Genomic DNA, 26,157 nt, shown 5'->3' with positions numbered 1-26,157 from the left:
GAAAGGATGGCACCTCCGGTCCCTGACTGTCCCTGAGTACCAAGCCCACAAGCGTTTTCATTAAATGGGCTTTTCCACTGAACTTAACTGAGACAACTTCTTTGACAGACTGGGTGTGAATGAGTTCAGCCCACTGATGGGATTCATGGGAGAACACATGGCTTTCTTCGACCGTAAAAAGATCAGTTTCCTGATGAGTAATTAGTCCATGTGGAAAAGCTGACCTCTAGTGACAAGTATATAGAATTGCTGTGTATTCACTCAGATTTTCCACTCTGTAAACTGATATGCATGTGGGATATTTACCTCTGCCAGGGAGGTTATGTATTAATCTGCATTGGTTTTTCACTAGACTTCTAGTTAGAATCCTTACACAAAGACCACTTGATGGATTACAATGACATTTGGTTGGAGGATGTGTTATGGGTCAGAGAATAACCCATTGGATTATGGTACAGATCCAGATTTCACTTTCTTTAACATTACAAAAAGTGCGCCTTTTAGTATTTTCCTTAATTTCTCAGAGAAAATGTTATGCATCTTGATGAAAACACTTGTAGGGGACTGATATTTATGAGTGTGTGCAATTTGGTGCTTATGTAAATAAAAAGCCCGGATCTAATAAACTAGACTATAAATCTGGTTTCATGGGTGGAATGTTCAACCAACCACACAACTTAACTTCATATTAGTCAAACCAGTAAATAAAACATCAAGTTGTTTGATTGGTGCCCCTCATACTTGGCAAATAAAAATAATTCTGATTCTGATTCTAGTTTGAGGTATAAATATATTACGACGATAAAAGTGATGATAATGTCAACAAATTATGTTGTAATAAAGAAAATAAATAACACAGACAATTTATTCTAGTTATTAATCATTTTTAAGAATAATAGCAATAATCATTGTGTTAACATAGTTTCAAGTTTTACTTGTCATATGCAGGTTAACACAGGGTCCACGGCACAATGAAAGGTGTTGGATAAAAAGAAACCGGTCAGCTCAGCAGTGCAACAGTTAAATTAAAATAAAATGTAGAAAGAAACTAATATAGAAAAAATATCAAATACAATTCAATGCAAAACTCAACATTCAAAGGTGCATTGTGACATTTTTGGCAAATTAAGTAGCAACATGTGGATGTATCACCATGTTTTACTATATTATATTATTAGGGCCAGAGCATTTTTATTATAAATTCATAGTTTTTAATTAAATATTGTTTTGAAAGCTTTAGTTACCTCCTGTGCAGAAGCAATTTCTTAAAATATTTTATACGGATTTAATTGTTCTGGTGTTTTCTCCGTTTTTTCGGATTAGCCTTTTTGCAATCTTTTCTAGTTTCTGTATTTTGCACGTTTGTTTTGTAGGAACCTTAGCCCTCCCATTAAGGAGTCTCTTGTTTTGCTACTGAACTTTGTTTTCCTCCAGAACACATACTTTTACTAAATTAAGTTGTGGTGATGTTCTGTTCTCAGGTCCTGTTACTTTGAAGCTTTATGTGATCTTAAATGATTTTGGTTAGGTGGTGACCTGATAACTTTAATATTATAATATATCTGGAGAACATAAGCAACGAGCAGACTATAAATAAATATGATAAACCGGAAGTCTTGTTGCTGTATGTTTTCTCATTGCCCATTAGCGCCCCTATTGGCGCCCTGTCGTCAGTGATCACGTGTTTCCTACTACGATTTGCTGAAGTTTGACAAAAGTTTGACAAGCCCGAGGAGCGTCGACAGAGAAGATCCGAGGATCAGAAGAGTTTGACGGACACACGTTCCTCCAAACTTACGGCCTGTGTTTCCGGAGCAGCTATGGAAGCTGTCGCCCAGGTACCGACCGAACAGGAGGAGTGAACGATCGGTCACTTTATAGCGAGCAGCGAAGTGCGTGCGGCCACTCGAGCTGTGCGATCTGCGATGGCTCCTCTCTCACTCTGTAACTTTCTTTTATTTCCCACCAGAAAGTGCTGACTTCCGGATTCTCTCTTGATTTGGGACCCCTGAAAGAACCATTGGCGTTTATCCGCTTGTTACAATGGGTAAGTTTCCCCCCTGAGACGTTGTGAGGACGGGGTTTTGTTTGTTTTATACCATATTGGCCTACGGCAGGGTGTGTATCACACGAGCCCTCCATGCGTAGCGGCGGAAATCCTTCTCAAATTGATTATGTCGTTCGTCTTGTGATCCGCTGCACGCCCAGAGAAGTTATGCAGACCAGGGATGTGAAGTTCAGAGGGCGATGATAAAGTTAGGCTATGCACCACTAGTAAGCTCTACGTGGCTCAAACTGACGTGTGCCAATGATTGAACTTCTAGGCAAATATGTACAGTTGGAGCTTCAGGTGTTAACAGGGATGTAGCCAAAACAAACACAACTGAAAAAAACTGGTGATGACTTCGCAGAGCAACATAAATATCACAAAACGCCTCCATACTGCTCCTGTGGTGTTAACCATTTACTCCACGTTTTAAGCCTAAATGACCTCTGATATCCTCTGATATTTTTCAGTTCACTATCCTGTTTTGTGTATGATGTTTGTGCCACTAGTCCACATATCCCACGCCCTTAATTTTCATTATCGAGGGGTATGCGTGTGAAGGATATGGATGTTACCATGCCCAGTGAAAATGCCTCTAAAACGCACAACCGGAGGTGCAACTGAATAAAAATCACAAAAACCAAAATCATTCTCAGCTGGCCTGCTAGTCAACTAGTGGATTGTTAGTTAGCTGGAAATCCGTCAAAAATATGTTTGTAAAAAAGAAATATGTGCATGCATGTGTTTTGTGTCCTGAACATCCTCTCATGCACACGTTTCTCCTCTTTCTGTCACTGTCTGTTGCTGCAGGTGTTCTCCATATTTGCCTTCGCTACGACTGTGGGTTACACTGGCACAACCAGCATCAACGTCTCATGCAAAGGGAGTGTGAATATTGTACAAGCGAACTTTAACTACCCGTTCAGGTGTGTGGGTGTGTGTGTGTGTATGTGTGTGTGTGTGTGAGAGCAAAGAAAAATCCTCTCACGCTTCTCAAAAGCAAGGGAGCAGCATACTAGAATGTGTGTTTTATTTCTATGTTCACACAGGTTGATGCAGCATCCCTATAATGTTCCGGACTGTGTAGTCAATACGACCACCACCACTACTCACTACCTGACAGGAGACCACTCATCCTCGGCAGAGTTTTTCGTCGCTATTGGAGTATTGGCCTTTCTTTACTGCACTGCCACCCTAGTCCTGTACTTGGGCTTCCAGCACTTGTATAGAGAATCTAGTCGTGGTCCCCTTGTGGTGAGTTTGTCTGAAGTCTCTTTCTTGTCAGAATAAAAGCTATTTATTTTGTTTAACACCTTTCATAAAATAAATGTAGCTCATATTATTTTACATACAATATAGTTGAAATTAAATCATGTTAAAATGTTAAATTAAAATAGGAAGGGATGATTTTAAGGAACATAAGAGCATGTTAAAATGGCATTTAAAAGAAAAGGAAATAAAATTATAATGCATAAGAATCTAAATGAAATAAAAGTGAAATGGAGAAATGTTTGTGCTTATCCAGGTGTTCTCCCATCCAGAAGTAACTGTGTGATTTATTAGGTTTAATTTCTCACAGGAAATGATGCTCCAGATGTAAATATAAAGTATTTATTTTAAAAGGGCCTTTTTACAGTAAATACAAAATTTGATGAAAGGCAATAGTGAAAACATACCTGGCATTATTTTAAATTCAATTCCTACCATTAGATCCCTTCACCCAAATCTTTCACAATGAACCTTTTTGGTGTTTGGATCTAGGTTTTATCTCTGACACAAGCTGCTGGATTTGAAGGATTCCGCTTCATGCTGGAATCCAGCAGGAGGTCAGAGACAGTTCATTTAACAGAGCTGTGTAAATGAAACAGGGAGAAGGGTGTGGTAACATAGCAGCTAACAAACTGCACTAGATAATCTGTGTCCAAGAAAGCTCCTTGAGTAAAGTTACGCCTTCTTACCGATGATAACTTTTCTCTGATGTTTTATTAGGACCTGTTGGTGACTGCGGCCTTTGCTTTCCTGTGGTTGGCATCATCGTCTGCTTGGGCTAAAGGCTTGACCGATGTCAAGTATGCCACCAGCCCGTCAACCATTGTGCTTCTTCTTGAAGTCTGCAAAAATTCCAACACGTGCACCCCGGGCGCATTCCCTCACATGGGCCGACTCAACGTTTCAGTGGTGAGTTGTGTGCAACTTGGTGTTGTTTGAAAGTGCTTAAAGTTCTGTACACTACCAAAGCCTCGGATATTTGACTCGTGTCACTCTCTGGCAGATTTTTGGTTTTCTTAACCTCATCCTGTGGAGCGGCAACTGCTGGTTCATTTACAAGGAAACACCGTTCCACAAGTCGGCCGACCCGCCTGCAGATGTGGAGGGGGCTGGTAGGCCAACGTAACTGCACAGCGTCCTCATCTCAAAACTGTCTACCAAGTAGTTTTATTCAATGTGTCATTTCGGAACTAATGTTATGCTAATATTGTAGAACGCATGCTACACATTTCTAAAACCAACCGCTTCTTTTTTTTGTGCATGGTATTCATTTATATTTACGGCGGTGTAATGTTATTTCAAGGGGTAGTAGAATTTGACTTATGGACTGAAAGCTACACAGGAAGTTGTACCAGTGGAAAAAATTGTTATAAATATAGTTATGCATTGTTTGCTTAACTGCAGCATCACTTTGTCATTATCTTAACTTTCAACAATGTTTCTCTACCATATTTTTGTTTCCAAACACCAAAAAAGTCAGAGTTTCCAGTGTCAGAATAACAAAATACCAAATGAATATAAAATAGTTGAAGCGCATGTTCTGTTGACACAGTATAGCCTGGAGACAATATTGGAGAAACACTTTCTGTTTAATCCTAAAACTTAAAATAGCCATCTAAGAATAGTTGATTCAATGATTAAAATTTAAATACCTTTTTTTTTTTTTAAATGATTAATTTGCCATTAAGAGATTAGTTATAAAGTTGTCCACGTAGTTTTATTTCAACACTTTTGTGGCCTAGTCATTTTGCTGTTGTGAAATTAGACAAAACAACTGAATGTCAAGTTTGTGGTGCATATAACTGTTAAGAGCATGATTGCTTTCTTTTGGTTGTTTATTTACATTTAAAGTTACTGCACTTATTAGTTACTGTTTTTTTCCTGACAGAATTTGTTTCATTTGTTCTAATAATGTTTAAATCAAAGGAAAAAACCTGAGGTTCCCGAAAGTCTTACAGAATTTGAATACAACCGTTCTACACCGTTAACTAGCTGGTTACTCTTAGCAGAGTTTATAAAAAAATTGAGTGATTTCTAACTTACTGCTTACTTTGTTTCTATCTTGCTTTAACCTGGCTTCTACCTCCACATTGTTATAGGCAAGGCAAGCTGTTTTCCCTGATAAAGCATCATTTGTTTAACAGTGCAAGTGTGCGCCTTCACTGTGTTGATAAAAATGTCACATTGAAGAGACAGGAGTTCTTATCACAATCCACGATTGGACACGAGGATATTTAATGCAGTGTATCATTAAAAATTAAGAACTGTAATTGTCATGTTTTATTTTTTTACATACCTGATATATTTAATTTTTAGCATACGCACAGTACAGAATGTGTTGATCAGACTGATGAAGCCGACCTGGACCCCCCCTGACACACACACACTCTTACACACACAAAGTGCCCTGTAATCGGTCACGCCACACCTGTTTCTCATGATGATGTGGGATCTGTAGTAATTTGTGCTGATTAGGTATCCAGCCTGCAGAGTGGGTGGCAAACACTGTACCTCTGCAAGGCATCACCCACTGCCAACACACACACATCCTGTTAGTTCAGTCAAATGAAATATAGAGATAAATGCAAGTTCATCAAGATTATTATGAAAATAAGGTAGTGAGCAACATCCAGGGATGTGGAGTTACAGTTTTACTCTCGTGCACAGAAAAACAGACTTGGGATACTATAAGCTTTTTTACCCCTAATTTTTTATTAGCAAATTCATCAAAACATGTTTGGGACAAACACAGCATATACAACATGAAGAGTTGATAGCCCATCTGAAATATCTCCTACTAGGATCAAAGCGATCGATTGCTATTTTATGTTGAATTGGTTTAATATATTGTTTGATTTTATTGTCAAAAATAAATGATTATGGCTTATGTATACTATATATTAGTGAATGTGTGATTTAGGAATAATCATAAAATGATAAATGACAGCTTTGCTTAACTTTTGTGGTAGAGTAAGAAAATAAAATCAAGAATGTTGGGAAATAAATGTACAGATTTCTTGCCAAAAGCCAGAGTGTGAGGCAGTGTTGGGCATGAACGAACGCAAAAGAACACGCTCATTGAACACGTTCACTTTTATGAGAATGATGAACTGAACGCAACTCAATGACAAAAAATGAATTTGAACGGTGAACACGTTCATATTGTAGCGTCCTCGTGTATAGACAACAGGAAACCTCTCTGTATGTGTAACTTTATATTCTATATTTAGACTTTATATATATCTATGCTCCTATCATCCACCACTGTATTCTTCACTCCCGTTCCTCATTCACCCTCATTCATCAGCCAATGAGAGCCTGGCATCCCACAAAACCCTACAGCCATTGGCCTAGAACTGTCACGTGCCCCACTCCTACCTGTTCACTGACCCTCGGGACATTTCAATACTTTCTCCTCAGGAGAGACGCTGTCTAAATCGAATGCTTTCACCATGTCGTTGCTCAGTGCCCGTAAAATGTCCTTGATTAAGCCTAACCGAAACCAACTAACTAGACTTCGCACTACGTTACCCATCACTCATGGCACACATATGCAGACCAAACAAACAACATATTCCAAGTGTTTTCTTCTCTGGCCAGTGTCTTGGCTCCGAACCACACAACTTGGTAGAAGGAAGCTTCACGGATCAGAGATACGGCTCTGTTGAGCCCCCTGTTGGGCTATTCTCTAACAATAGGTTTCATCCAGTATCTAAAAGCCAAAAATATAGAAGTACAAAATATTTTCTCTGAAGTGTTTATCAAAAGCAGCATAAAATGACACACACACACGATAATTTGTCCATCGTCTTTTTGTGCTTAGTTCAATATGAACACCATCAGCTGAAGTGGCCTAGTCGGTAAAGTGTTCAGGTCTCACTGTGGGGAGAGCGTGGCCTAGGGGATAGAGCGGGTGCTCTGCAACAAGAAGGTTGCCGGTTCGAATCCCACTCTATCCCATCTGCATGCCTAAGTGTCCTTGGCAAGATACTGAACCCCTAGATGGCCCCTCATAAAATGATGAGTGTTCTAAAAATGTAAGTCGCTTTGGATAAAAGCGTCAGCTAAATGACATGTAATGTAATGTAATGTCTCTGAAAAGAGAGCCCTGGGTTTGAATCCCACTCCTTTCCATTTTCAAGCTGGCAGTATGTTAAACTCTTAATATTGGCAGGACTTCTCCTATTAATTGCAAAATATCTTACACTATGTTAATTTAAATTAATTAAATATAAAACATGAAAAATTTAATAATAAAAAAAAACAAAACTGCGCAGTAGGCTTCTGCGCAGGATGTGCGCATGGGCTTCTGCGCAGGATGTGCGCGCGCAGTTTATTTTTTTTCTTTTCCCCATTTCATTTAATTAAAAAAAATATATATTTAATTTAACTGAATTTTTTTATATTTAATTTTATATTTAAATTTTTTATATTACATTTCATCATCATTATTTCTCCGCGCCGTCTTCACAGGTAACTGACCTACGCAAGCCTGTAGCCACCGCCCCCCCACAGGCGATAATGTGCCTGTGTTTGTGGTCGCGGCGCTTCCTGGTTCTTCCCGGCACTACGCTGCCGGTGAGAACAGCCCAAGTAGTTAACATGTGCGAGGAAAGGAGGCGGACCGCTTTTCGAGGCGCTTCTACCTCCGGTGCGTCCCCGGGGTTAGAGGATGATGGTGTGACTTAATGTATTGTTCTACATTGCATTTGTCATGTCATGATAAATCAGTCTCCTAAGTCGCCTGTACCAGGAGCCGCCACTGTCACTGGTTATCTTGGCTCGCTGTCTGGCCGGTAACCAGCTGTCCGGACCGCTCCGTGAATAAGGAGGAGGAGATGTTTCTTTATTTGGAATGCGGCCGCTTTATTTCTCGGATATACAGCAGGAGCAACACTCGTATCACCTCCAGGTGGTCCGTCACTTCTCTTTATAAACACACTTTTAGCGTATTTTCTCACAATACCCTGGTGCACTACGTCACACACTACAACGTTCCTTAAAAGGGGCAGGCCATACCTGCAACACAACAGCTCTCGGTCTCATATACAGATGGCAAGAGAAAGCTTGCCATCTGTATAAGGTGCATCCGAGATCTGATGCACCTTATTATTATCTGAGGGATTTTTACACACTGTCTGAAAAACATTCCGACAGTAAAGACAAGGGGTAGTGATGGATAAGGTTTTCTTTAACAAGTCTTTCATTCTCAGTTTCCACCTTAAAACTATGAAATGAGCTGAAATATGAACTAGTTCAGAATTTAAATGGTGAACTATGAACGTGAACTATTCATGTTTACTTGTATGAACTGAACTTTGAACTAGTTTATGAGAGGCGTGAACTTGCACAACACTGGAGTGGGGACAATACCAGAACCAATGAACCAGAAAATATATTATTTGCCAAAAACAGGTGATTGGACTTGGATGAGTTTATAGAAGACGTTCACCTCATTTCCAAGCAGCTTCTTCAGTTCTTACTGACACCTGGGAGTCCCAGGTATTTAACTTGTGGGGTCGTTAGGAGTCTTTGAGGTTATATGGGAAGCTGGACCCATCCTGGTGTTGTTATTGACTAAGAATCTCCCCAGATATATCATCTTTTTCAAATTCAAATATATTACAAACAATTAGGGAGGAAATAATCACAATGATAAACAATCACAATAACAGGGACATGTTGGATACACAATACTATTAAAAGCTCTAACAGCTTAAGTGTGAATGTGATCAGGATTCCCCCCCTCAGCTCGGCCGCGAGCTCCGGTGACGCGGGTTTGCGCTGCGCGTGAACCGGCGATCGCACCCTCGTGACCGCGCTCGAGCAGCAATGGCCGCCTCGAGTCGGCGACATCCCAGCCTCGACGACTGTCTCGGATTAAACTGGAGCCGCTGGGCGGACATGGTGGATGTGTCCCCGCCGGACGGTGAGTGTGGTCCCCTGCCCTCGGTGAGGTGTGCATCGGGGCACAGTCCCAGTGGAGCGGCTTTTATTTCCTCTTTTAAACCGGAGAGCGGCATAAAGCGCGACCCAAACAAAAGACCTGCTGGGTCCTAGTGCAGGGAGGGTTTACAAAGCTAAACACTCCCTTAAGTTATTGTTTCAGAGTGATCGCGATGAAACGTCGAGTGATAAAACACACGATGGTGTCATGTGTGGTCAGATCACTGCTGGACACTCCGCCGCTGTCTCACTAACAACAACTACTTTACAAGGATTTGAGTGTGCGAGCAGAGGCACTGGGCAGCAGACACGAGCTCCCGCTGCAGCATCAGGAAACATCAGGGAGTGGAGTCAGTCAAGAGGGAGATTTTAAGTTTGGATTCATTCTGATTTATAAGAAACAGTCAAAACACTCAAATCTGACCCATGGACTCAAGTGACAGACCTGTTCCTGTGTGAGACAGTGATAACACAGCCTCTTGATACCAAACGCCCAGTTTATGTATTAAGCTTGTACACACACTGTACTTTATGGCCCTGGTAATAGCAAAAACATTTCAATAGCTCATGTGCAATCCATTAAACTGTATATAATCTGAAACATTATGGTTAATCTGTGTTTTATCTATGTGTTGTATGTAAAAATAGCGCATGTATCTCTTTGCTATTATCCTTATGACTTTACATTACTTGACCTTGTGCAGTAGATTAAAACTGATCCTGTTCTTTTTTCAAGTTGAATATATATTTATGGCGTTTTCCACTTAATAGAAATCACCTTTTGTCAGGGCACAGGTTTTAACACGGCAAAGCTCCAGGTATCTCAGTGAACCTGATGCACGAATGTCCCATCACCACATTTCACATGGTGTGTTTTTGCTTTGCTTGCAGCCGCATCTAATGCTGAAGACAACAGCCACTGCGGGAGGAACCCATCGGACATCATGACCCTCAGGAAAGAAGGTGGCGACTCAGTAACACTGACAGTATTCAGCATCACCCCAGATCGATGAATTTAACATAAACTAACTCGGTTTTGTATTTCTTCTACAGACATGCACATATATGGTCACTGCCCGGCATCCGATGATTTCTATTTAGTGATGTGCAGTCACTGTGGTCAGGTGGTGAAGCCCGGAGCGTTTGAGAAGCACTGTGAGAGGCGCCATGGCCCGCTTACAAAAATGCTTGGACAGCCATCGACTCTGTCTCCACTGCAGCGACCCCTTCCTGGTCATCCTCCTTCCAATCTTTTCCACCCTAGAGAAAGGCAGAAAGACGGCAGTCTTCATGAGGATGGCGCCCCCTCCTCAGCAGCTTTACCTGTCCACCCGCACAGGCCTAGTAAGGCCAAGAGGGAGGCCGCAAGGTACTGTTTAGGATCGTTCACTTTCATATCGTAACGGCACATGAATTGTGAATTATTGTGGTTCCATTAATATCTTCTTTATTTGAATTTGCAAGTCTGAATCTCATGAGTCCATTCTGAAGTTTATCTCTCCCTCCTTCTCTTCAGTTTGCCTTCAGTGGTTAAGTCCTCTCGGGAGAACCTCCCCATCCCACAAAACTCCCTGCCCATGCCTCGCTCCCGGGTTCCTCCATGTCACTCGGGACCCCTGCCCTCGGGCCTCTGTTCCTCCTCCGCTTCTACCTCAGAGAGGCCCTCTGAGCAGAAGTCCACAGCTGGACAGACCAGTGAGCCTCGCGCTCCTCTGCGAGGAACGAGAACCTACAGCCGGACTTATAAAAACGTAGCCAGTAAGTGTTTTGTCTACACGACTTCTCTTCTGTCTTCCCCTGCTGCATTTTGGTCACATCTCTAAACCGTCATTATCAGTTCAAACAAAACATTGCAAAAACAAGCACAAGCAGCTGAGGACACCTGCCAACCGCCTCAATGTTTTTTTCCCGCCTAAAGTCACGTTTGATCACGAGTTCCCAACTGGATCATTTAGTGTGGGTGTTTTCACTTGCAAAAGATTGAAGAATTGGTTACATTTGTCATTATGTCTGTAAAATGTGAGTATCAGGAAAGATTTTAAAATCCGCCATTGTGCACAAGGCAGTGGCTCAAGAGCGTAAAGAGTGTTAGCACATTAGTCTGGCATATAGTGTATTTGTGTAATTAGATTGTCATTGGAATTATTGTGTTATATTTTGTAGGAGAAAAATGACCACATGTTTGATGTGTAATCTCTTCGCCTCCATGGATCCTGTTGACTGTGTCCTGCTGTTACTCACTGACTTCTGTGTTTTCTTTTTTCCCATAGAGAAAGAACGTGACCTGAATAAAAACTGCAAGATCCTGGATCCAGAGAGGAAGATGCTGAGCAGCCGGGAGCTTATATGCAATGTAAGCTCTCAGTGTCTTTTCCTTTACCCCAGCCTTGTTAGCACTTTCTGTTTTATTGTGAAATATGAGTGTTTAATTAGGGCCCAAGCACGGATGGTGAAACATGGACGATTTTAACATTTGTTTAGAAAGAGATGATGCTTTTCTTTCCACACAGGCTAATACAACGCAGCAGAAAGCGCAGGGAAGGACTAAGACGTCTGAGCAGTTGTCTGTGGAGCAGAGAGGGAGGATCCCCTGTGCAGGTCGAGATATGGAGCCGCTTCTTGTCAAATTAAAAGACAAAGAGCAACATTCAGAAGCTTTTGAAGAGAAACTAACTCAGGGTAGCAGACACAACCTCGGCAGCAACTGCCACATTCTCGGGTATGAAATACTTCATAGTAACAAAGTTGAATTTCCTGTTGAGTAAGCATCACAATCTTTTCTTTGAGAAGATGTTCATTTTAAATTCTGCATTATTTTTATTTCGTGCAGGTCCAAGGATACAGAAGAAGATTTTCCAGAAGAGGAAGGCGACCGCACTTTGGAAGAGGAGGTCCAGCCTCCCTATGCCCTCAACCAGAGCCTGCTGTCAAGTGAGGGAAGTGAAGACGATGAGCAGGAGGAAGCCACGGAGCTGCCGGAGCTGCCGACCTCACCATGTCACCCCAAACCTCTCGGAGTGAGTGGAGAAGCACACGGATGCACAGAGCGGCCATTAGATGGGATAGGAATTAGTGTCATAAGCCCAATGCAGGGATGTTTAAACATACTTTTGTATGATTGCTTTGAAAACTAATTATTTTTTACTTTGCCATTGTGAAGATTTAAAAACAAATACAGGAGCGTGTCTGTATTCATAAACGTGTCTCTGTTCTGTAGCATTGCACTTTTGGATGCCGTACATTGGGTCGCAGCATCCTCACCTTTGACCGCCGCTTGCATCACCTGCGGTTTGCCCTCAACACCATGCTGGAGCATCATGTAAGCACACACATGTGGAAGTAAGTATCATCACGTCATACAGAGCCGATATGGTGCTTGTTTGTTTCCAGCAAGGTGAAGAAAAGAGCTGCCCAGTCAGATTGGAGACATCCAGCTTATGATCCGGTATCTGTCTTTGACCTAGACACTGAATTCACTGCAGGCAGTTGTTCTGCAGCTGAATCTGGTTTCATGCAGAGTCACACACCAGTTATTATTTAGAAAATGCATTAATTTGAGGTTGAGTGGTTTGACAGCATTAAATATCTCTTGTTTTGCTGGGTGCTGTCTTTGCAGGTATGGAGATGATAGATTTACTGATCTGCATTGCCTTTCATGGATTTTATTCTTTTTAATTATATAATGAAGGAATGAAAAACATTCTGATACCCTTATAGAAATATAACAAAGAGAACGGAAGGATTATGGGCATCACCATGTCACTATATTTTACTAAATCACATGGTCTTGAGAAAAACTTGTGTAGCTGCCAACTTCAAGTGATTGTAAAAGGGGGTTTCTACGATTCAGACTTGACTGAAGGGATGTTAGCAAACATTTGTGAGTTTAATCCAAGAAATAATAGATTTCATCACAGAATGTGGCTGCAGCCGATCCATCCAGACCACTTTAAAGACAAACCAAAATACTTATTTTATTGGATTTACATGCAATACAGGAATCTAATCATCCTCATGCTCTTCCTTTACCTTACAGGAAAATGCCTCAAGTATCACCAGGTCTCAGGTCTTGTCGTGTTACACCAGCAGCTGTGAGAGCGTCAGGGAAACCCTTCCAGTCCACGGGCTCCAATAGCCTTGACTCTACCTCGATCGGACAACTGGAAAACAAATCCGCTCAGCACAACTCTCAGAGTACCAAACCGCCTTCTTCCACCTCCCCCGCGAGCCTTGGGCCCGGCCGACGGAGCAACCCTGTTGGACAACAAAGCAAGGTTCAGCAGAAGGAGGTGATGCCTATGCAAGATGCAAGCGCAGCACAGAAAGTTACCAGGCTGCCACAGAGCAATAAGGAAAAATCCTCCAGAAACGTCAGGGATCCCCCTCTCCATGAGAAGGGTCAGCCACGCTCCCCATCCTGTAAAGGACCAGCCAGTGGTAACTTCTCACAGGGAAAGAAGCCATGTCATCCTCTGCCACTGCAGCCCTCAGAGAGACACTTGTCAGCTTTGGAGAAGCGTTCAGCCTTACCTGCAAAAACAGACCGCCCCCCCCGCGGCAGAGGGAGGGCCTCAGGAATTCAGCAGAAGGCGGTGGGATTCGATTGCAATGGTCGTGGCCAAAAGCGCAAAGGCAGCAATGAGTCGCCACCATCCTCCGTATCCAAAACCTCCAAGTGTAAGCGCTTGTCCTCTCCCTCCCGCTCCAGCCTCCTTGCCTGGAAGGGGGAGAACATCGGGGACAGTCTTGCTTGGGGCATGGACAAAACTTCCACCTCCTAAAGAGTCAGTGCACTCACCTGCTCCTCATGCAGTGGGCTGCAAACCAGTAGTGTTTTTATGATGATGCAAATCCAGCCCTGTAAGCCTCAAAAGACATGTATGTGTTATATTTGTCTTGGATGTGCGTGCATGAGTGTGTGTGTGTGTACACATCTATTTACGTTGTCACATTTTTATGCACAGATGTCAGGAATGAGTGTTTTTCTGCAAATTATTGTTTATTTTTTGTAAAATATTTTTTCTTGAATGTTTTGGTTAAAAAATACCTCAGTATTCTCATGATGCTGCTAAAGTGAAACGTTTCTTCACAGTGAACAAATAAAAAAACTTGAATTCTTGCTGTCCTTTCTTCTGTTATTTTACATGGTAAGGTTATGTATTGGTCAATTGAGTTTACTGATATTAATTTCCCATAATGAAACCTTTTTTGCGTAAACTTTTAAATTATGTATTCATGATTTTCTCTCCACACCTTTTCACAAGTTTTTGTCCATTCAGGCGTGTAAAGTTTTTTTTTTCCTTTCAAAATTTAAAAAACAGTTTTTCAAGCTTAGTCACCTATGTATGTACTTTTTATATTCAATAGAAGTTTTTTAATGCAAAACAAATACTTCATAGGTGACTAAGTAATATCTGTTTACATATTGTAGTGCAGTAGACCATGTTACCACTAGATGGTGGTACGTCATTAATGTTTCCCCATAGAAAGAGCAGCAGGAACCTTTGGCCTTTTCCACCAAGATACATAAGCACATATTGTATATAACTCTGCATATACTGCTCTCTGCTGGTCATGTGACAGGGAATTAAATGTAAAATCTTGATCAAAACTATCAACAGTTATATGTTGCAGGCAAATTATTGGACAAACAGCCCTTCAACCACTGTATTCTAAAAAGTATATATTTACTTTAGTAATATTAGTCATAGTAAATGGTTCTCAAGATGAACCTTCAGATAACAGCCATAAAAAAAAACTATAGAAGCAGAAAGCAACAGGAACCTATGAACAACATGCACATTATATTCAGTATCTCAATAAGGTTTTCAACTAATTCAAATTATAATTTTATAGAAAAATGTTGGTTCCATTTCAATTTCATATTTTTACATTCTCCAAGTTTATTTTATATTTGCTACTGTTTATTTGTGTTTACTTATTTATTACCTCACAAAGTAGGTATTTCACTATCCCTATTTGCTGCTGTAACGAAGCAGATTCCCCCATAGTAGCATGAGTAAAGGGTCTTATGTTGTCCTTATCTAAATTGTATCTTGTCATATATTATTAGATCGTATTTTACCTTAACATTTCCCAGTAGATGATCATTTCCAGTAAAAGTAAGTGACAGCAGTAAAAATGGAGGCAGCACAAAGTTTCACTTTTGATCTTTTATTAGATTCAAATGACATATCAGCATTCTTAAATTCCTACTAGGTTGCACCTACCCCCTCTTACCATGCAAAGCCATTCCATTAGCTGCAAAGACCTATGAAGATTTTATGGCAGTGACCAACTGGCTCGTGTTTGAAGCAGTGGTCAATAAACTCTAAAGGCTGATAAGGCTGTTAAAAGCTCCATTCTTGTCCCGCGGACACTCAAAGTATCACATTGTAGAAGCAGAGAGCTTTCAGCTCCACCATCTCAAGGATGTTACAGTAACTGCTACTAAATAGTGAGATGAATAGAGATAGAAGTGGTTCGGGCAGGGAGAGGCCACTCCCTTCTTCAGGACTGATGATTTCAAGGAACGGTTTCAGTGCCGTTGCTACAAATAGCAAAGGGCACGTGATCTGCTCTGAAAATCTAACATTTGTCTTAGTGTTGCTGCAAATGTGAAAACCTTTGAAAGGACGTTTTCACATCATATTACATTAGAACTTTAAACTGGGATATTCCTGAGATTGATTTACCCTCTGATCTGTCATTTTAAATGTTAATTAAAATCCCTGACTTGTTGCTTGATTTTAAATTCTTTGACTTTTCTCACACATAGAAAGTAGTTGCTTAAATCGTCATGAAGTATCCGAAGGAGAACTCACTTCCCCACCTATTATCCCCTACTTCCCCTTTCTATAAAGCCCAACGTGTTCTCCTCAAACTCCTTATGGCTATGGATCATGATTTCACTGCCGGCTTCCTTCCTATGCAGTTTGTTTTTTCAGTTTAACCATTTTCTTCAGCAGAGTCCAGTGCCAAATAATTATCCTTCAATAAAAAAACTACCCCCCCCCCCACCCCTGCTTAAAAAAAACAAAACATTTAGGTCAAGACTTGAAATCTGACCAACTTACAGTAGCACAGTGGCAGACAAAATGCAAAATGATCAACAACATTTGATTACACAAGAATACAGTCAGTATACTGGTAGAACATAGCAGATAGCAGTACACAGCTTATCAATACTGAACACATAGAGGTGAGTCTTAATACATATATATACTGTATATATCGATACATAGGAAGGCAGACTTGCTTTGGAGGGAACAAACCACTCTCCTCCTCTACATTAGGATCTTCACGAGCAGCAGCACTTTGTTTTTCTCTGTACAAAACTGCAACTTGTAATTTTACTGACAACCCACAGAAGACCACCCATTAGCCACGGCAGATTGGACTGAACTGGCGCTGGGTTACTGCAGGGCGAACACATGATTCCTTCATGGTCTAGCACTTCGATGCTTGCTATTCGACAGGCAAAATATTTGAATGTAAGTTCAGTTTTTCTTTTAGCAATTTCCAGATTCTCTTACTGACGGAGCTCTCAGTCGTGATTGCACTATGGGCGAGCAGGTACTGACACACATATAAAATCCAGAGGGCAAAACATACAGAGAAGATCCCTTAACATTGGGCAGCTTGTTTAGCAACTGCAGCTGTGTGTGTGTGCGTGTGTTTTAAATGTGTGACGACTTGTGGTATTTTTTCCTGCTTTATAATTCTCCACCTGGTACTCTTATGTGTGAGAGCGTGGAATGATTCACACCCCACTCCGAGTGTGACTTCCTTTTCTCACCCACACAAGGAGATGCTGCGGTGAACACGGCAACTGTAAATATTCCAACAATATTGCTCCAAGAAATGTGTCCATCCCAACATTTTGAGAACTAAATTGATGTTCCTATTCAAACGATGTATGTAATTTATTTCTTTATCTGTTCATATACAGTATAAAGCAGAAAATTCAGGCGTTTCCCCTCATAAACAAACTAGTTAAAAGGCATCACATGCATGGCCCGGCTGGATGATTGCTTTTGAACTTCTGTAAGGGCAGCCTCATAATGAGAGGGGTGCACAAACAGCAGAGAAAACAAACCTATCTGTTCTGAATGGAGGCTGTCAGCGCAGAGAGAGTCACAGAGAATGGCTTTGTGCTGCTGTGACTCATGATAACACACCTTTTCCTCTCATGCTCGGAGAGACAAAGACGTGGAAAGCAGAGGAAAGCTGCATCCCATCAAAAGATGCAATTAGCATCTTCAAGGTGGCTCGCCTTGTTCTACCCCGAAACAAATGCCAAACAATATACTTGAATGAAGTATGCATAGCATACAATGTGTCTGCTGAATTCAATTCACAATAGATTCAATCATTGTTGAGATGAGGGGACTCCTCCGAGGGAAAGAACTGCAGAGTCCCCTGCGTAACAAGGTTTCCTGTCAGCAGCTACAAACAGTGAAATCTTTGTTCCCTTTTCAAAAGGAACCCTGTTGATTTTATGTGTCTCAAATGTTTTTCCTGCTAATACAACGGAAATCATTTTCTACCAACCACAGAGTGAAACAGCTACATTTGAAATCAGAGTGAAAGTCCCATCCCAGCAAGAACTCAAATCTCACATAATGACATAATGGAGGAGTTCACCAATGTTTGCGTTTCGTTTTTGAAGAATGTAACTTTAAAACGTATACTTATCTTGTGTAAGGTGAACACCCAGGAGAGAATCAAATGAGCTGGCAGCTTTTAGCACAAGCGTAACTTCCTGCGAGTGTGACAGAGAGAGACAAACGCTGCCACTTGGCTGAGAGGAGGAGTTAAACTCTGCAGTAGAGTCAGGAGCACCTCATTTCACAACAAACAAAACGTGTATTTGTCCTTGTAAGGACCATGGTGCGTGTCTGTGTACAGATTTGAGACAATATGTTGATAATCAGTCTAGATTAACTATGTCCCTGCACCCAACGTGTATCTGCTGGCGGCGCTCCATCTATTTCAACTGTGTAAGGCTTCAGTAGTTTATTTGGGGTTATACTGTAGTAATGCAGGTAGCTAAGAGGCTTTTATTTTGATACATGATTAATTTAACAATTGTATGGCACACCATATTTATTAATTAATCTCTTTAATATAGCAAAGGATAAAAGAGCCTTCTCCTCTATCACTATAAGACTATGAGTACAGATCAGTCTGATGAATTATACAACTAAGATGACAACGACCTATGACCTCCTAATAATACCTTTGTGCCCCTGCCTCTTTAGTAAAAGATAAACACTTGATGGGTCTCATAATGTAGGTTTATGGCATGCTGTTTCTCTATAGGTGTCTCAGGGTTAATTAAACACCCTTTCATAGCCTGGTGACAGCCGTCTATCTAAGTCTGTGTCGATTCAGAAGGGGTTAATGAGCCTATGTCCTAATGTTTACGTAAGATGATCTATTCTAGTAATAAATATGATTATGAGCCAGCCATGGTTTCAATATATATATATATTCGATATGTGAGCTCATTTCAATCTGTGCATGTATCAGACGCATTTCCTTCACTTTAGCAATTTAATGTATCACTTCCTGAGTGCTGATAGACAATTATCATAAGACTTCAGTAGTTGACATGACCGTGCACACTGCCGTTCCTTCACAGTATGAATAGTAAGTGCTACAGATTGAAATGCTGGAAAAGTCCTGCTTATTGTCCTCAATGTCATCAACAGGACAGTTTGTTTTTTTACTCCCTTTTAGATCCTCATTTCCACTTGTCAGCAACCACAGAGTAACACCCATGGTCTGTTTTCTCCCACAAGGTCAGTAACAGTTTACAATAGCCAAAACATGGCTCATGTTGTACCATATACATCCAGTCATGTGGAATCCGCCACTGCGTCTCAGACCACCATGGGAGTGTCTGAAAAGACGGAGCTAATGGACTCTGCTACCGACTTCTTCCTCTTCCCCTTCATTAGAGAACCAGCCTCTGCATCCAGATCGTCGTCGTCCTCCTTCCCGTTTGGGTTCAGCTTCCCGTTCTGGCCCTGCAAGTCCTTTGAGTCTATGAACGCCACGTGCCTGTTCAGCTCAGCTTTGAGTTCCGGGTCCTCGTGGGTCGGTGACACACTGAGCATGGAGGAGTGGATGCTGTCCTCACCACGAGCCTTGCCCTTGTTGGGGCAGCAGAAGCAGCGACACGGCGTCAGGTATAGGTACATGAGCACCAGCACTACGCTGGCCAGGCATCCCACCAAGGTGGTATAAGCTGTGTTCATGGACTCCCCGCCCCCATGCATGGTGAAGTTGTGAACCTTCAGCACCACGTAGATCGTCTCATTGTAGGCCTCGCTCGTCGCAAAGCATGTGTAGGTCCCAGAGTCCTCAGACCTCACCGAACTAATCTGTAGCCGTCCATCCTGCAAGACTTTGGCCGACTGGTTGCTTCCAGGTGCCACCGGCACATTGCCAGGCATTTTCCAAGTCTTTATCATGTCCCTGTGTTTGGTGTCACATCCCAGGGTGAGCTTTTGCTCCAGGAAACCTTCTTCATCCGCCTCCTTGAATGTGCTGCAGTTCATATAGTCGCCGCTGAGGTCAAAAACACCTACTTGTGTTTTTTGCAGGCCGGGCAGAATACACGTGTAGTCATCTTTGAAGTCCATAGCGGAGTTGAGTTTTCGAAGGTACCAATGTGCTAGGAGTGTGTACAGATCACAGTGACACAGCAGAGGGTTATTGTGGAAATAGAGGCCATTTCTAATCCAAGCAGGCAGCACCTGGAGCTCTTCAATGGGAAACATCTTGATCTTGTTGGAGGACACATCCAGGAGGCTAAGCTTCTCCAGGCGGGACTTCTCCTTCACCAGCTCCAGGGGGAAGCGGGAGATTTGGTTCTGGCTAAGGTAGAGCTTCTGAAGGTTGATCATGCCAGTAAAGGCTGCGCGGTCAATCTGGGAAATTTGGTTATGGTACAGCAGCAGGACCTCCAGGTTGACCAAGGGCTCAAAGATGAACTCCTCCAGCAGCCGCAAGTTGTTGGAGGAAAGGTCCAAGTAGCGCAGGTTCTTCACATACACAAACGCCTCTGAAGACAGGAACTGGAGGCCATTGTGGCTGAGGAGGAGGTTGTGGAGCTTTGGGAGCTTGACTGGGGTCCACTCGGATCGCAGCCGTGCGATCTCGTTGTAGCTGAGATCCAGTACGCCAGTGTAGTGCGGTATGACAATGGGGACAGTGGTCAAATTCATCTTGGAGCAGCTGACTATGTTGGAGGCACAGATGCACGTCTTGTGGCAGTTGAGGGTCGACGCCTCTGCCACTGGAGGCCAGAGAAGAGCCACGCAGAGGGTGAGGAAGGGGGCCCATTTCGCTCGCTTACTCCAGTGAGGTAACGTTTCCACCAGGCTGTCACCTGCTCTGGTGGAAGGCTGCCACATGCTCGCAGTTGATCTAAATCCTGGAGAGGTCGACTACAATTCCATTCTCGGTAAACAGCATGGAGGAGCAGCTGGTGGGTTCCCAGGCATCGCTGAGTGAAGGCTGGAAAAAGGCAGAAACAGAGGCATTACAGTGATATTACATTATAACCTTACACTGAGATTGACCTGAATGTTTATTTACCCTCTGATCTCTCGATTTTTAAATAATAACAACACCCCTGACATTTTCACTGTGAATGATGCCGCATATGAAAAAACTGGTGGACATCTCATGTACTTGAGTAAATGTCCTTGGTCACTTGCCACCTCTGCAGCCATGTGCACAGTGTGACATGCACAGTGGCCTCAGTCTTGCTCTCAGCTTCCTCGAGGATATTCTGTGGTCTGCACAGCACAAACTTTCCTCTGTTGCTATGCACAACGCGCGTCTTCTTACAAAACAAATAACACGCACACAACCCCTACTCACGCTAACCCATGTGCATTCACACGTCTGGAAAACAGCATTTGTTTTCTTCCTCCTCTTCCTCCTCTCCCTCCCTTACTCTCTTTTTTCTCAGACAAAAACACACACAGACACCGTGCTGTTGTGCACAATGACACAGAGGAGCAAAAAACACGTGCAAACATGAAATGCCGTATTCTGCCACATCCTCATCCATCTGTGGAAGGACGAGCATGTGCAAAACGTTGCATTGCACCATTCTGCTGAGGAAAACAAAACGAGCACACCGTTGAAACGTGAGCCGATGGAGGGATGGAGACGGACACCGACTGGGAGCCACCTACCTTCCTCCAGCGAGCAGCAGCAGCAGCAGAGATGTTGTCTTTCATGAAAACTGCTCCTCGTCTGTTTACAGTGTGGCTGCACACAGATGGTTCCCGTCTGGCTCTGTCCGTGTCTGGATGCAGGGTGGAGGAGAGCGCGCTACAGAGAGGGAGAGAGAGAGAGAGGGAAGGAGAGAGGGAGAGAGAGAGAGAGAGAGAGAGAGAGAGAGAGAGAGAGAGAGAGAGAGAGAGAGAGAGAGAGAGAGAGAGAGAGAGAGGGAGAGAGAGAATCCTCACCAAAATAATTCCGGTCCACCCGGACGCAGCATCCAATACCCGGTGCAAAATTACGCAAAAGAAAAAAAAAGATCACGCAAGAGCAGACGACTCTACGTACTTCTGACGACTGAAGCCGCTCTGTGTGGTTTCAGTGGATCGTGTTGCTCCGTGTGCAAATGGTTGCGCCGCGTCCGTCTCAGACTGCGTTTGGAGCGGGTCCTGCTCAGCAGCATCAGCAGCAGCAACCATGGAGATCATTGAGCATGAGCAGCTGACTGCATGTGTTGCTCACAGGCCGGATGCTGTGTCCGTGCTCTGCTGCAGTGTGCTGGTCAACGTGTCTTACGGCGGAGCTGATGCGTTCGTCTCCAACACGCGCTGTTTACCGGAAGATGCGCTGCGGAGACGCGCCACAGAAAAGCCAAGGAGAGCCTATAAAAGATTTATGATACAAGTGCTGCTGCAGGGTAAAGTCGCCCAAATTGAAGATTCACAACATCATCATGATGACAGTGGCCATGTGGTTCATTCAATCCAACATCTTCTATTAAAGCAGTGGCGGATGTAGGATTTTTATAAATAAGGGGCCGTACAGGGGCCACATTGACACAGACTGGCCAATTATATTTCCCTCATCTGTGTATGATTGCTGATTCGATAAATCCGTTTTCTGACATGAACTCTGGAAGGGTGTCTGCAGAATTTTGTCAGGACTTTCTAAAGAAGAGGCCTTTCACACATTATTCGTTTTCACAACAATGCATACTTATCTCCGGAGGATTCAGATGGAGATGGTGTAGCAGACAGGCAGGATGTAACAAGTGAATACCGCTGAAGGGATCAGGTGTTTTTGTTTACAGCAACAACTGTAAACAGAGTCAGCCCTTATCACCAAAATCTTAACATCTTCGTAGATGTCTTATACATGTATGGCATTACTTGATTTCTTAATTAAATTCTTAAAAAATTGTCATATTTATTGTTAGTAATGTTATTAAGGGATTAGTTAATAAATAAAAAACATTACTTATAGGACAGGTGCACTTTAGGTGCCAATCAGATTTCCGCTGGTTGTATTGCCCAGCATGAAGTGTGAAGGAATTTTTGATATTTTCCTGTTAAATTTTTGATGAATGTGTGCTGCCTACATCTGACATGATGAGGTGCTCCCAGCTGGCTGAATGGTCTGGACTGGTTAAATAAGTCATGTGGCTGAATGTGGCCATACGAAGCTGTCACATGTTTTATCATCATTTACCATTTGACGACTGAATATGTTAACAGTAGCTCCGTGTTCCGACTAAGGCGACTATTTTTATTTTCCAAGCCTGCACGTGGGCTCCCTGTTTCTTAAACTGGGCTATCTTTGGTTGATGCAGTGAGTAACACATGTGCTAAGTTGTCCGTTTATATGAGGCATTCTGTATTTAGACATGATATTAGGTCAAATAGCTACAGGTTTCGATGTAATGTAATGAGTGCATGGTTTTTTGGATTAGGGCTCCCGGTAAATAGGCTGCTGGCTGCCCGCAGTGATTCCTTCCCATAGCTTGATGATCTCGCTCACTGGGCAGAATTTGATTCCGTCTCTTTGTGAGTGAAGACGACCGAGCGGGAAACACCTTGTCATTTTTTTATACTCAAGGGAATCCTCCCATGCGCTGCTTTATGAATTTCTTCTCCAAGTTTTCCTCAACTCACAGATCTGCTGCAACTCTGGCAACGCTATGAGAGCCTATGCATTGCCAATAAGCTTCTACACCAATAAAGCTTCCTTGGTGTCGACATAAATCAGTTAATAAATGAGGATTATAGCAACAAGGAACCTGACATGGATCATTTTAATTACCTCAGTATGACATGATAAGGTAAGAATGGATGCAGACATCTATCCCCTTCTGTTGCCTGTTATAATCTAATTGATAAATTAGATTGTATGAGATACATCAAGATGATGTGATCAGCTTTGTGGCATCCTGGGAAGGGAATTATTTTTTGTGTTAGAGGGAACTTGAAATTCCTTTTTTTTTTATTGAATCTCTGTCTTTTCGCTAGTCGTTTCCCAAATTTAAACTTGTTTGACCATCAGCAATGTTATCCATGGCCACCCCATGGGAACATTTTAACCTTTGATGACTTACTGCACTTAAAATGTCACTTGGATCCCACCCATTAGGAGTCATTGAGCATGACAGGATCAGCACAGTATAAAACTGCATAAACTCTATTGGAGCGGGCGTTGCCCAATGCTTTGCAAGTTGAAACAAACAGATTGGAAAGAGAACGGCAATGATATTCAGCAGCAAGTAAGGTTCTTTGAGCACAAGATAAAACGTTTGAAACAAGTCATACATAAAAAAAACTTAAGTTGACAAATAAAATGGGACATAATGGCCTAATAAGATATTCATTTTCATAAATGTTTACCTGCAGTTATTTTGCATCTCACTAAGTCATGAGTAAAAGACCAGCAAAACAAAAGTATGAGCCCGTGCGACCGAGCATAGTGTGAAACCTCTGTCTGACCGGAGCATTGTCGCACGGTGACTCTGGCGAGATGAAGGCGAAAGTGATTAATGTCCTGCTCGACTCTGCTTCCTGCTGAGAGAGGGATAGTGTTGCCTGGCAACTGCCTGCGGCCTTTCCCTGACTGTTGGGTCTGTGTGGTGAATGTGAGGTGGCCTCGCTATCCTTGCTCTTCTCTGTGCACCTGCTCAGAAAGACTCTCTACCACAGATCTGCGTCTCGATCGATGAATCCCTACAAAAAACACAAACTGACAGACAAACACCAGTGATTGAGTTTGTTTTATATTTACATTGACTAAATAAGGAATGTGTGAAATGTGACAGAGAATTCAAAATCTGTCAATTAAAACAGTGAGTACAGCTCTTGTAAGCAGCACTTCAGAAGCCAGAGGCCATTTCTTGTCCTCAGATGACCAAATTATTTTTCACAAGTGATAACGTTTGGAGTAACAACACACCCTTACCTCCCTCGGCCTCTGTGAGGATTATCAGTGAGCCATTTGTGTTATCTGAAGCCTGATCGCAGCGATGTTTACATACAGCAGCTTCTCTCTGTGCTCCACCTATAACATCTGGTTTGCACAACATACACAGCTGTATGCAGCTGCAATCCACATGCCCGGGGGTGCGCATTAGTTCTGCAGCTGGGTCCCCGGCATGACACATTGCAAAGCATTACTTCTGCCTGATTAGCTTTTATTTTTAACCTTAACATTTTTTGGGGCCAATTTTCGGGGAATTCATGTTGTGAACACACATATTTTAAGTTAATATGGCAAACGTGACAGCAAACATTGGCCTATCTACACATACAGTAGTCATTCATTTGGAGCCACCAAAAAGTCTACTTTCAACTTCGCTTTATCTGTGCGGACTCCTTTGATACATTTGTCTCTTTAGCATTTTTAAATGTTCTAATATGTTTGCTATGTAGTTATTAACATAAAGGTGGACGACGTGTCTCCACTTCCTCCCACTATCCACAAATGAAGCCAAAAACCCCTGCATATAAATTAAGCCAACTTGCATATTTGGATCCAGAGTCTGTGCAGCAGCGAGGCTCCTCTAAAGCATGTGCTCGACCAATCGGGAGTCAGCCTCAGCTATCAATCATGACATTTCATCCTGTTTTTATAGCATTAAATAATTAAAACCAGAAACTTGGACACACATTCGTACATACCAAACGAGTGAAGCTATAAAACGATGAGCTGTGTTCATCAGTCTAACTGAACCCTGACCCTGACTCAAACATTGATTATGGCTGCTATAAAGGAACTGAAAAGTAAAACATTGATTGGCTTGTACATGATAATGAATCTGCAACTGTTTTTCTCCTTCCAGCTGAATTCATGGCTTCTTTTCTCACTTAAAGGTGTTGGTGTAGTGTTTTTTCTGGTGTTGATCAAGCAGGTTAATCAAATCAAATATTCTTTATTGTCCCATAGGGGAATTTGTCTTGGGCCTAAGTGCTACAGCAGCTGAAGAAGATTTCATTGTACGACAAGCAACAAAAACTAAAAACAGTACACAAGGACATATACGCAAGACCTAGAATAATAATGCAGAATAAAAGTGATTTGAATATTGCACCTGCCCTAAAAACACGTACAATGATAAACAATAAAATAATACAACAAGATAAATCCGAGACATGCGGATGTTGGAAAAATCTCAAGAGGACAGAGTTAAAAAAAACAGATAACTGTAATCTGTGTTTAGTCTATGTCTGGTCTGCACTGGGTTCCCATGGCAACGAATTCCGTTTTCTGTTTGATGAGAAGTGCAGGGATGAAACAAGGTCACTCAACATTATAATAACCTCAGAGAGAAAAGAAAACCCCCGATGGAGAGCACATGCTTCGATAAAGGCAAAGCCCTTTGTAATTCT

At 42.2% G+C, this 26,157-nt stretch overlaps 3 protein-coding genes across 3 annotated transcripts; 2 read left to right on the top strand and 1 right to left on the bottom strand.

Moving 5' to 3' along the window:
- Nucleotides 1-1,668: 1,668 nt before the first annotated feature.
- On the top strand, nt 1,669-6,212 carry sypl2b (synaptophysin-like 2b). The gene is made up of 6 exons (XM_062391677.1): nt 1,669-1,838; nt 1,970-2,047; nt 2,858-2,973; nt 3,097-3,301; nt 4,037-4,225; nt 4,320-6,212. Exons 1-6 carry the CDS (start codon nt 1,821-1,823, stop codon nt 4,440-4,442), a joined length of 729 nt encoding a protein of 242 aa, XP_062247661.1. The 5' UTR covers nt 1,669-1,820; the 3' UTR covers nt 4,443-6,212.
- Nucleotides 6,213-8,918: 2,706 nt separating this feature from the next.
- atxn7l2b (ataxin 7-like 2b) lies at nt 8,919-14,383 on the top strand. The gene is made up of 9 exons (XM_062391676.1): nt 8,919-9,245; nt 10,154-10,225; nt 10,316-10,631; nt 10,779-11,020; nt 11,533-11,615; nt 11,773-11,981; nt 12,093-12,279; nt 12,480-12,601; nt 13,299-14,383. Exons 1-9 carry the CDS (start codon nt 9,149-9,151, stop codon nt 14,041-14,043), a joined length of 2,073 nt encoding a protein of 690 aa, XP_062247660.1. The 5' UTR covers nt 8,919-9,148; the 3' UTR covers nt 14,044-14,383.
- A 1,905-nt stretch (nt 14,384-16,288) lies between these two features.
- On the bottom strand, nt 16,289-21,681 carry amigo1 (adhesion molecule with Ig-like domain 1). Its single transcript, XM_062391089.1, has 2 exons — nt 21,481-21,681; nt 16,289-20,791 (listed from the first exon to the last, which is right to left on the bottom strand). The coding sequence occupies exon 2, from the start codon at nt 20,686-20,688 to the stop codon at nt 19,150-19,152; it is 1,539 nt and encodes a 512-aa protein (XP_062247073.1). The 5' UTR covers nt 20,689-20,791; nt 21,481-21,681; the 3' UTR covers nt 16,289-19,149.
- Nucleotides 21,682-26,157: the final 4,476 nt, after the last annotated feature.

The sequence above is a fragment of the Platichthys flesus genome, chromosome 7, assembly GCF_949316205.1.
Source record: "Platichthys flesus chromosome 7, fPlaFle2.1, whole genome shotgun sequence".
In the NCBI taxonomy this organism is placed as follows: domain Eukaryota; kingdom Metazoa; phylum Chordata; class Actinopteri; order Pleuronectiformes; family Pleuronectidae; genus Platichthys; species Platichthys flesus.
The sequence above is the reverse complement of the archived record's forward strand: the minus strand, read 5'-3'. Positions and strand labels throughout refer to the sequence as shown.

Coding starts and splice junctions, on each gene's coding strand:
- atxn7l2b (XM_062391676.1), top strand. CDS start 9,149: ATGGCCGCCTCGAGTCGGCGACATCCCAGCCTCGACGACTGTCTCGGA. Junction 10,632..10,778: donor GCCAAGAGGGAGGCCGCAAG/GTACTGTTTAGG, acceptor CCTTCTCTTCAG/TTTGCCTTCAGTGGTTAAGT. Junction 11,616..11,772: donor GCCGGGAGCTTATATGCAAT/GTAAGCTCTCAG, acceptor CTTTCCACACAG/GCTAATACAACGCAGCAGAA.
- amigo1 (XM_062391089.1), bottom strand. CDS start 20,688: ATGTGGCAGCCTTCCACCAGAGCAGGTGACAGCCTGGTGGAAACGTTA.
- sypl2b (XM_062391677.1), top strand. Junction 2,048..2,857: donor TTATCCGCTTGTTACAATGG/GTAAGTTTCCCC, acceptor CTGTTGCTGCAG/GTGTTCTCCATATTTGCCTT. Junction 4,226..4,319: donor GCCGACTCAACGTTTCAGTG/GTGAGTTGTGTG, acceptor ACTCTCTGGCAG/ATTTTTGGTTTTCTTAACCT.